General features: G+C 36.9%; 1 protein-coding gene across 1 annotated transcript in view; it reads left to right on the top strand.

The window, feature by feature from the left end:
• itfg1 (integrin alpha FG-GAP repeat containing 1) overlaps positions 1-12,542 on the top strand; it is a 224,802-nt gene that overhangs the window by 48,458 nt on the left and 163,802 nt on the right. The window contains exon 8 of the mRNA XM_037691250.1: positions 7,647-7,725. Within this exon, the coding sequence (XP_037547178.1) occupies positions 7,647-7,725 (79 nt within the window). The remainder of the gene's footprint in view (positions 1-7,646; positions 7,726-12,542) is intronic.

Genomic DNA, 12,542 nt, shown 5'->3' with positions numbered 1-12,542 from the left:
TATATATATATATATATATATATATATATATATATATATACACACATGTATATGTATATATATATGTATATGTGTATATTTATATATATATATTTATGTATGTGTATATATATATGTGTATATGTATATGTATATATACACACATACGCATACATACTGGTGTATCTCAAAAAACTTTAATATCATGAAAAGTTCAATTTCTTTTGTCAATCATTTCAGGAATGAAATTCATATATGACATAAATTCATCACACAGAGTGAAATAATCCAAGTCTTTAGTTCTTGTAATTTTATTGATTATGGCTATGAATAACCAAAATAAATTCTATAATATTCTGCATAATATTGTTTTATTTTAGTTTTGAGCTACAGTATGTGTGTAGTTCTCATTCTGACATTTTCCAGTCTTAATCTGCTTTTCACTGTGTTACTTTCTTTACTTTCATCTGTGTGAGACAGAGATGTGTGGGTTAGTGTTAATGTGAACAGAAGGCAACCGTATTATCACGACCTATAATCCGTTAATCTTCACACATCAGTTTGCTGTCCTCAAACAGACCCTCAGATTAATCATGTTGTCTTGTAATCAGGCAGCCAGCGTCAGTCAGTCAGTCACACAGATGTCAGCGTCAATACACACATTTAACCATTTTTGATTTCTCACTGTCGATTCTGCTTATCATCTTTTAATTGAATCTTACCTGAAAGTGCATTGATTGTAATAAATTTTGTTTTTGTGATTTGTATTAAATGGTGGGCATGTACAAATAGTTCTTTGCCTGTGCTTCACACTTTTAGATAAGATTACGTTTTTTTTTGTCACACTTTTAGAGGAGATTGTCCTTTTTTTAATTAAAAATATTTATAAATTAAAAACAAAAACTAAAAATTTTAAACTGAGACTGCAGATCTGAGCCCAGGTTGAATCAAGAAGGACATCTGATTTAAAACGCATGCCAAATCTTTCATGCATTTGCTTGCTGTGTCAAACCCCTGCAGAAGGGAGCAGCCTAAACAACAACAACAAGATTTAAAATCCTTAAGCATTGCTTCTTGTACGCGCATGAATGAGAGGCCAATCTCTGTGTGCTGCTCTTCCATGTGGGAACAGTTGTTTGTACATTAAGTAGATGCAACTTTCAGATTCACTAATTCTCTGCTAATTGAATTTTTGGCAAAGAAATACATTTATCAGCTGTTATTGAAATTGGAAATCTTTAGCCAGTGTACATTTAGATCCTTAAACCAAGTACCTCTGCAGCTGTGCCTTGTCAGCAAAGCACTTTTTTTATTATTGATTAGAATTTAGCTATAGTATAAGCCAGTATCGATAAATCTCTCTATTTTTCCCTCCATCATATGAGTTTTGCTATTCTAAGAATCATAAAACACTTTATTCAAGTTTATTTTTCCTCGCTCAAGTAGACCATTTGCCTGGCTTCAGAAACCACTATGTGGACAGTTACTTTAATTTTTTTCCTCCTAATGACAGTCAGAGATGAGCAGTGAAGCACAAAACAATTTAGACATCAAAAAATTGAAGTATTAACTGACTCAGATAGTTGAGATGTCATAAATCTAACTGGACAGTTACTTTAGTAACACTATTCATTAGTCTGTTCGTTTTAATGTTTCAGGATGGAGTTTAAGACTTCAGCATTAAGACTGTAATTAGAGTGAGCAAAAGAGTTATTTCTTGGAAAGTTGTTTGAGAGAGTTTGTACCAAACTTGCAGAGAAGTTGAAACGACAATTTTTGACATTTCAAAATTATACCCACAAACCAGCTACAATAATAAAAGCACTGAAAGGAAAACCAAGTGACGTGAACAGCATCAGATGTTCTATTTGTGTTGACAGGCACACTTCTTGTAGGTTAACCATCCCATACCACTTTATTTATAAAGCACTTAAAACAGCAACAAGGCCAACCAAAGCACTGAGTGCAAAGTTAACCATTTAGAGCATTAAATAAAACTAAATAAATAAAAAAACATGGCTTCCAGTAGTTAAAGGTGCATTTCAAACATCATGACACTTTGTGCCAGAATGTTTTAGATGTCTTTGAGACTTTCTGCCACTGGTTGATCTTTAGTGATGTTAGATGCATTTTAGTTTGGGAACATTTCATTCACCTATTCCATGTTAAAAAATTATGGACATTACAATAAAAAAAAATAATTAAAAAATCACATTAGAAACAGTGTTTTGAGGCTCCATACACTATTTTTTTTTATTTTTTTTTTTTATTGAGTTTCTTAGACCAGTGGTTCTCAAACTGGGGCTTAAAATTTAAGATTTAAAAAATACTATATATCTTTTTTCTTTTTTTTTTTTTTTACAAGCACGTAGATGCTTAACAACCCATTAAAATACACCAAATTGCAGGAAATCACATCTAATTTATTCAAAACTTTCTGGGGGAGGACCCCCCCCCCCCCCCCCCCAGCCTGCTATTTGCGTTTCAACATCGATCGTTTTACAAATGAAGTCCTGTCACTTGGTCTGACTACTGCTGTTCTGATCCTGTTCAGTTTTTTGTAGAGTTTTCTGTAATAATTTGAAGAAGTGGCGATACATTTATTATGTTCATTATGAGAATAGGTAAAGTTTTAAAGTGGTTTTTGATAGTTAATTTTCTCAAAACTGTATTTTATGGAAGTTGAAATAAAAAAAAATTATAGTTTGTCTTGAATGAAAAACACCCCATGTTTAAAAGTATAAAAATTGTTTGAACACTGTTGAACAGATCTTAAGTATTTATGTTCCTCAAATATATCCATTGCATTAAAGAGACAAATTGAAGAAAGTATTTTAATAAACATGAGGGTTATGAAACTTTTTCTCCCCTGTAAGGGGTCCCTGAACCCAAAAAGTTTGAGAACCCCTGGTTAGACTATCAATTAGGATGCTTAACCATATCTAAAATGTGTTTATATTTTGTGTGTGCGTTTGTTGCAGCATAAGGAAAAGCACCTAGGTTTCTTGTCTGTGGACGAGCGTTTATGGTGGCCATACCAACAGGAGAAAAATCAAAATGTGCAAACACTCATCCTTTCATTCTGCCTGCATCAGATCACCAAACACCATCACTGAGTCTTTCATTCATCCCTGGAGTCCTGTTTGTTGTCACTGCAGCAGGAGCTCATTTAACAAGCTGTAATGGAACCAGGTCTTCGCAGAGATGCTGGGACAAACAGTCTGATATCCAGCTGATGCACACACTCTCTCAGCACATCCACTCCATTCATGTATTTACATATCAGAAGGCTTTTAAAGACTGGTTCAATAAACCTGTCCAAAAATAAGTACAAATGCACAGGGATTGTAGCTGTTACTCACAATCTGCTTTAGTATTCTGGGTCTTACCTTTTGGCACACTGACCAAACCATCAATGTTTTGGCAGGTTGGAACACCTAAAAGATTGGAACCATGAGTAATGTCAATAAACAGCATTAGCACTGGTGATTTTCCTCACCTGATGAGTGGAGGGAGTTGTGCCTTTCACAAACTTACACATCTAAAGCTCTGACTTTTGCTTTTAACTCACTTAGCTCGTCCTATAATTGTCCCTGTTGATCTGTTTCATGTTGATGTGTTCATGCGTGCTCATCTGCTCACACAGATTCATGCTCATGTTCGTGCTGCTGTTCGATGTAACGTTTTTGTGCTATTGGTGCTTAGTGTATATTTAGTTGATGTTTTTCTTAGTTCATATCTTAGATGTTATCATTGTTTTTCTTTTACATTTTATTGTTGGATGTAACTGGGACCCTGTGTACATAATTTCATCCCACCACATGTACCACATGTGGTGCGAATGACAATAAAGAATCTCTGACTCTGACTATAACTAGAACTCAATGTAAAGCACTTAAAAATATGGAAACATAGATATGCCAAATTCTTGGCTTATAGAAATAAATTGAAATAAAGTAAAAACAACAAAATATATATATATATTTTGGGTGGGGGTGGGGGGGTGTCTCCAGAAAGTCTGAAAAACCATTTTTCATGAAAGGTTAAATGCAGTGTCCAAAATGCGGCCCAAGGGCCATTTACGGCCCTTGGAATGATTTTGTGCGGCCCACAGCTGCAGTTTAAGAATGGTGTCATTTTGGACATCAGGCTTAAGAGGTTGATTCAGAGTTTCTGCAAATTAGTTGGTAATATTTTTATATAATGTTTAGGCTTAACAGCAAAACAGATGAAATACAATCATCTCAAAATGAGCAATATTAAGCAAAATACAAACCTCTGGCTATAATCTTTTTATTTTCACTTCATGGTACAAAGCACCAAAAACATTTACTGATTTCTACCAGAAAAGAGACTTTTGGATAATGATTCATAAAACTTGACTAAATATTGTTGTTGATAAAATAATCAAGAGGGAAATTGGACATTTTTAAACCAATAATAACATGGTATCATCTACATACAAGTTGATCAACTTTATCAAACCTTCTATGAATCTATTGTAGCGACTGACAGCTGGACGATTTTTCTGAACTTCCATCAGCCTTTTGGGTCGTCCATGGTCCAGAAGGACACTTACTCATATTATGCTTTTATTGCTGAGAACAGACTAAAATGAACTTTCCAAACACAAGAAAACAACAGACGTAGGCCCAAGAAATCAAATCCTTTTTAATAAAAAATATAAGCATTGTTTATGAGGCTTTTAATGTTTTGGATCTACAACTATTTAAAAATATTTCTCCACCAAAATCATTAAACTTTTGTCCTTTCTCCTAAAATATTGTTCACGCTGAGAGTTAAATTCACATTTTTGTGACCCACGAGTTTTTTCATCTGGATAGTTTTGGCCCATATATGAAAAGGTTTGGACACCCCTGGATTAAAGTAATGCACAGTTTTACTATTTGCAAGGTAAATATAAAAAGAAGAGTAGCTCAAGACTTCTTGAGTCTGACGACCATTTTTGGTTTACATTTATTTTTTTCCGTTTTGTATAAACTCACAACATATTGAAAATGCAGTTCAGGTACAACACAGGAGAAACAACAAATATACGAACAAATGTTTGAACGTAATTCAGAAACATGTACAAAGCACTGTGTTTTGCACTCACCAGTCCATTAATTATATCGTCTTTTTGTCAAAATTAAAAGTGCAAACACAGAACAGAGAGAGATTTGTTTTATTCTTTCTGATGAATGAGTGTGTGTTTTTGTGTTAGTTTTAGTCTGAGGTGGTTCAGACACGTTTTTGTCCAAATGCTTTACTCTGCATTTCCCTTGAAGCATACATTATCAGTTTCATCCTGTGATCTTGTAGAGTTTCTTGTTGAACATGAAATCAACAGATGGTTGCATTACAGTGCTGTAGTTCATAAACATTATTTTGACATTCTGTCCAGCTTTGTTACACACTTGTAACACTTGGATCGGCTTTGTCTTTTGTTTGCTGAAATAAAACTTTTGGGGATTAATATTTTAATGATCTGATGAGATGTAAAGTCTTATGAGATAATAAATGGTCTTTTATGTCGTTGTCTTTTTAATTGACTTTTTAATGTCTGTGGAAGCGAGGTGCAGGGTGTTTAATGCGATCAAGTCGTCGTTTTATTTCGTGATGCTTCAGGAAATCTACTGTAGCTGTGGATATTTGGAAGTCTTATTGGTCAGTTCAGCACAACACTGTTTAAAATTAAATCATTTAGCACACACACTCTTTTTCAGTTTTTGTCTCATTCATAATGCATATGTTGGTTTCTCTCACTCCATCATTGTCTCTCTCACGCTCTCTTCCTGTCTCTTTTTCTCTCTCTGGTGGACTCTCTCATAAATCACTTATGTTGGTATCAGCAGGCAATATATCCCACTGTGCGCATGTATGTGAGTAAACATGTTTCTGTTTCTGCTTATCACTTCTCTTTTCTTTCTTACTCTGTAAAGGGCAGCACAGGCCAGAAACATCTGAAGTGGACCTGAACACTCAGCTCGTGTGTGTGTGTGTGTGTGTGTGTGTGTGTGTGTGTGTGTGTGTGTGGGGGGGGGGGGGGGGGTGGGTTCCGTCCATTCAATATATTTACGTGCCTCTTCTTTTTTGGGTCGTGGGGGTCACTGGTGCCCATATCCAGCAGTCACTGTGCGAGAGGCAGGGGACACCCTGGACAGGTCTCCAGTCCGTCACAGGGCCACATAGAGACAAACAGACAAACAACCATTCACCCTCTCACTCACATCCAGGGACAATTTAGAGTTACCAATCAGCCTAACATGCATGTTTTTGGGCTGTGGGAGGAAACCGGAAAACCCATGCATGCACAGAGAGAACATTCAAATTCCATGCAGAAAGACCCAAAGCCGAGATTTGAACTGGTAACCTCACTTAGAGGCGACAGCTCTACCAACTGAGCCACTGTGCTGCCCATGTCTGTCAGTCTGTCTGTCTCTCTCATAAATCAACATTTTGGTTGTAAAAATAGATAGCACACAAAAAAATGTTCTGTGTACTGTAAATGTACTGTACTTTGGGTCTTGGGAGTTACAACAACCTTTTTTTTTTTTTTTTCCTAAAGGAGTAAAACCAATACTAAAGTTATACTGTATGTACAGCTACAAGGAAGACTTGAGAAGGGATTGAGATCAAATTGTTGTTAAAATTTTAATGTGTAATTTGAGGCTTCAGGAAACGGACAAAAAACATCTCATGGCCTCAATAAAAATCCAGTTAATAATGTCCCATAATAGTAGTAGTAGTTGTTGTTGTTAGGGTTTGACTTTCTGGACCTTAGCTTTGGATATTTTCTGAGTAGCCTCTGATCTCAAGACACAGTTTTTAGAATTGCAGATCCTCAAACAATAGAACACTTTATTTTATTTTATTATGTCACACAATTTTCACACAAGCAACATTTTCTTCAGGACTCCTGCACTATTGAGAGTCTGTGCCCAATACATGTATTTTACACACCGTTACACACATACATGGGACAGGTTATTGTTTTTATATTGAGTAATTGAGTAAACACTTAGTTTTAGTTTTTTTATGTTATTGTATCATAAATATATGTTACATTTAGGTGCATGGTGGGTAAGATGTATAATATAGTTGACTATTATAGAAAGCGTAGCTTGATCCTGTGCAGGGTCCCATGTAGATGGTGCCTATAACAATATGTGCATGCAGGGTTGTATATATGTGGATAAATATGCATATTATATGTGCATGAGTGCAAAATGATACATTTTTTTTACACTCATAAAATGAAACCTAAACTGCTTTATAGGAAATGGTATTCAGTTTGTATGAAATGACAACTTCTGGGTGCAGAGTGAGGTTACGATTTAGAAGGAAATGATTGGCCAGCCCATGCTAAATGTATGCATATGAGCAGCTTGTGCATACCTCCCATGTTAATACATATTCACATATCCACATGAAAAATCCACATTTGTTGTGGTTTTATTATACATTGCGTTTCTCGAAGGGGGAAAAAGAAACTTGAGTGTGTTAATCATTATGCCTCTTGTCTCTATAGATCCACTGGCGCTGTGACATTAAATTTAACAACAGCTGACATATTCATGACCTTCAAAGGAATTTGCAGCATAATAGCTGCAGTATGTATGAGCACTTATAAACTGCATCATGTCTCCTTTTTTCTCTCCTCTCAGGATGGGACCTTCACCAAAGCTCACGTCATTCCAACACCAGATGTAAAAATTGTTGGGCAGTCCTCCTTTGTTGACTTTGGTAAGAATAACAAATATTTAGTCTTTGGTCTAATTTTTTTTCTATTGACGAAGTGACAAAGATTTCTTCTGGTTGGACAAACTGCAAATCAACAAAATGACAAGAAACAAATGTTTGAACACATTCGAGTCATCATAAAATCTCCTAAGAATAGCTATTGGTGAGCTAGTTCAAGTTGCATCAACTTGTCTAGCTATGTATGTGTGTGTGCGTGTGCATGTGATCCTTTTCACTTCTTAGTCCTTTAAGCTCTGTCAGCATTTGAAGCTGTGTAACTTCAAAGGATTCCAAATCAGGCTGTCTGGTCTTTCTCACTTTTGACGGTTTTACTACAGCCCTCTCATCACCTAACTTTCCTCCCCTGTACACACATAAACCTCACATCCTACCTCCTTACTCACTAAGCTTATCTCACACATGTTCCCAGAGTTACAGGCCTGCAATCCCACAAAATACACTGGTACAAACCTACTACCACATATCGAGCCAGATTTCTGTGAGCATCTTATCCCATTAAACAATCTTGGCCGGTAGGATTCATTGTTCAGCCCAGCTTTCCATTTATCCCCTGCAAATCTTCACTGTTCCTCTAATCTGCAGGCTGCAGACTGTACACCATGAAGTGGCCACTGGTCATCTTTTCAGAGCTGCCACCACCAGGGGATTGCAGTGGGTGGATGGGAGAGGTGGAGCGGTACTAGAGGATTCTTATGCTTGTTTTTAAAGTGGAGTCTTACTTCAGTTTAAGAGCAATTATGCAGAACAGAAAATACATGGATAGAAGATTATATCAAGTATTTGTTGATTTTGAGCTGTGGGTAGTTTGTTCTCTTGAACGCTCCTCAGCATTAATGCAAATGGAAAATTTCAATAAAAATGTTTGACTAGGGGAAACAGTGGTGGCAGCAAAAAGGAGCTGAAATGGCAATAACAAAGAACAAACACAATAACATGTAATGTAATTATGTAGATATTTAAGGCACTGCTCCAAATGAGTTTTAGTCCTTTCTTGTAGGAAATTATCTATATGCAGTCTCAATCATGACCCAACCAGTTCCTAATTTTGGTATAATGATACTTCAAGGCTGATAGGTTTTACAAACTGAATATGGGCTCACCACTGACCGCACTCTGAGTGCTGTTCAGCTGAGCTTATTGAGTACAACACAAAGTAGACAGTTTACAAAATTACAAGCAAACAATGTCTTGGCAAGCAGAAAGCTTCCTGCTTGATTATGACTGTGGGGATACAATTGGCTTGTGCTGAAAACGCTATGCTAGCTCGAAAGTCTTGTGAGTAAGAAGGAGAAATAACAGAGGAAAGGTATCGGTGCACATGTGAAACCTTACGAAGTACAGCAATGTGATATTTTTGTGCTTTTATTTCCAGAGGTCACCATGCATTCAGATTGTTTTCTCTGTCTTGCATCAAGTCAGCAGAGGCATTTTTCAAGTCCTGTTCACATTAATTCAGTAACAGTAGCAGCTAGGTGTCTTCAGGGCAAATGCTCTTGTGTGTCCACTTTAATGTCCATATTTTAAAGGGGCGGGTTAAATCTGCTGCTTCATGCTGATTTAGCATTTCCAGCTTTTTTTGCTCAAAAACACAGTGAGATGGGAAAAAAAAACATTCTGAACTAGTAGATTTTTTTTTTCTTGCTAGGTGGTGAATACAAAATCGATAAGTGCTACATTACTGACAACACTGACCTGTATGAAAAGTAGTGTAAAATTAGTGTATTAGTGGTGGGTGGTGGTGTTGTTTTTTTTAATTACTGCATTCCAAATATTGATTATAGTGTCACAAAAAATGTTTTAGCCATCTGTATCAAATTCACTGAGTTTGTTTATCTCACACTTTCCTAATGCCCACACTCACAGCAGATGTCATTGTAATACACAAAGTAGATAGAAATGTAATCTAAAGTAACAAAACACATCACCAACGACTGATGGCGCTATGGAAAAACTTACTAAAACCAGAACTTAAGACAAAGCCACTGATGAAACAAACTCAGATTAAATCTCAACTAGTCAAGTCAAATGTATTTATAAAGCACATTTACAACAGCAGCTGTTAGAAAAGTGCTTAACAGTAAGATCAATGGCAGTAATTAAATAAAAATAATAATAACAAAATGCAATTAAAAGCAATCTAAATAAAACATAAAAACACAAAACGATGAATTACTAAATCAAATCACATTGTGTTAAACGTCAGTGGAAACAGGTGTGTTTTCAGGAGAGATTTAAAAACAGGGAATGAAGTGGCCTGTCTAATGTTGGGGGGGGGGGGGGGGCAGATTGTTCCAGAGTTTAGGATTAATGACTGAAAAAGCCCGATCTCCTCTGAACTTCAGCCTGGTTTTTGGTACAACCAAAAGCAACTGGTCAGATGATCTCAGCGCCCGAGAAGGAACATGTGGTTGACGTAGCTCAGAGAGGTATGAGGGTGCAAGACCGTTTATGCACTTACATGTCAGCAGGAGAATTTTAAAATCTATTCTGATACATACAGGGAGCCAGTGAAGGGAGGACAAAACTGGTGACGAGTTTTTGTCAACAGCCGAGCTGCAGCATTTTGGACGAGCTGGAGACGTGAAAGGGAGACATGACTGACCCCAACATAAAGCGTGTTACTGTAGTCTAGCTGGGTTGTAACAAATGCATGGACGATTTTTTCAAGGTCAGATCTGGTCATCACTGAATTAAACTTAGCTAACTGCCTGGAAGAAGCTTTTTTTGTAGAACAGAGTTCATTTGTTTATTAAACTTAAAGTCAGATTCTAAAATCATCCAGAGATTTGAAACAGACTGCTTTATAATAGGCTAAACAGAAACTGAGACAGCAGTAGAGCCAGGGGTAAACACAATGACTTCAGTTTTCAGATCATTGAAACTTAAAAAAAATGTTGCCATCCATGCCTTAATGCCATCAAACTTGATTCAATTGTGCATGAACTACAAACCGGATTCCAAAAAAGTTGGGACACTAAACAAATTGTGAATAAAAACTGAATGCAATGATGTGGAGGTGCCAACATCTAATATTTTATTCAGAATAGAACACCAATCACAGATCAGAAGTTTAAACTGAGAGAATGTATCATTTTAAGGGAAAAATATGTTGTTTCCAAATTTCATGGTGTCAACAAATCCCTAAAAAGTTGGGACAAGTCCATTTTTACCACTGTGTGGCATCCCCCCTTCTTACAACACTCAACAGACGTCTGGGGACAGAGGAGACCAGTTTCTCAAGTTTAGAAATAGGAATGTTCTCCCATTCATGTCTAATACAGGCCTCTAACTGTTCAATCGTCTCGGGCCTTCTTTGTCGCACCTTCCTCTTTATGATGCGCCAAATGTTCTCTATAGGTGAAAGATCTGGACTGCAGGCTGGCCATTTCAGTACCCAGATACTTCTCCTACGTAGCCATGATGTTGTGATTGCTGCAGAATGTGGTCTGGCATTATCGTGTTGAAAAATGCAGGGTCTTCCCTGAAAGAGATGATGTCTAGATGGGACCATATGTTGTTCTAGAACCTGAACATAGTTCTCTGCATTAATGGTGTCTTTCCAGACATGCAAGCTGCCCATGCCACAAGCGCTCATGCAACCCCATACCATCAGTGATGCAGGCTTCTGAACAGAGCGTTGATAACAACTTGGGCTGTCCTTGTCCTCTCTGGTCCGGATGACATGGCGTCCCAGTGTTCCATAAAGATCTTCAAATCATGACTCATCTGCCCCCAGAACAGTCTTCCATGTTGCCACACTCCATTTTAAATGACCCCTGGCCCAGTGCAAACGTCTGAGCTTGCTTAGAAATGGCTTCCTCTTTGCACTGTAGAGTTTCAGCTGGCAACGGCGGATGGCACGGTGGATTGTGTTCGCTGACGATGCTTTCTGGAAGTATTCCTGAGCCCATTCTGTTATTTCCTTGACAGTGGCATTCCTGTTTGAGGTGCAGTGACGTTTAAGGGCCCGGAGATCATGAGCATCCAGTAGAGTTTTATGGCCTTGACCCTTACGCACAGCGATTGTTCCAGATTCTCTGAATCTTTTGATGATGTTATTCACAGTTGATGATGATAACTTAAAAGTCTTTGCTATTTTACGCTGGATAACACCATTCTGGTATTGCTGCACTATCTTTCTGCGCAACAATGGTGGAATTGGTGATCCTCTTACCATCGTGGCTTCTGAGAGACACTGACACTCTGAGAAGCTCTTTTTATACCCAATCATGTTGTCAATTGACCTAATTAGTGTTAATTGGGCTTTCAGCTGTTCGTTATATGCTCAATTTCCTTTTTCCAGCCACTTATTGCTACTTGTCCCAACTTTTTTGGGATTTGTTGACACTGTGAAATTTTGAATCAACATATTTTTCCATTAAAATGTTACATTTACTTTGATCGAACTTTTGATCTGTCATCTATGTTATATTACAAATAAAATATTGCCATTTGCCATCTCCACATCATTGCATTCAGTTTTTATTCACAATTTGTTTAGTGTCCCAACTTTTTTTGGAATCCGGTTTGTATATATACTAGGGGTTGAACGAGTATATAATTTTTAAACTCGACATTAACATAATAAAACCTGAGTAGAACTCGAGTATTTGATGACGTCATAGATCTCAAGATACAAAAATAAATAAAACCGCAAAAAACGGTAATTATTTACAAAAAACAGACCAACAAAACATTGGGAGCGTATATTATGCTCCTACCATTTATCATACTGCAAATAAGTCACAGGAAAAACTAAACTATTAGTTATTATTATTAAACTGCAAACGTGAAGAAAC

The sequence above is a fragment of the Nematolebias whitei genome, chromosome 2, assembly GCF_014905685.2.
Source record: "Nematolebias whitei isolate Nwh7 chromosome 2, NemWhi1, whole genome shotgun sequence".
NCBI classification, from domain to species: domain Eukaryota; kingdom Metazoa; phylum Chordata; class Actinopteri; order Cyprinodontiformes; family Rivulidae; genus Nematolebias; species Nematolebias whitei.
The sequence above is the reverse complement of the archived record's forward strand: the minus strand, read 5'-3'. Positions and strand labels throughout refer to the sequence as shown.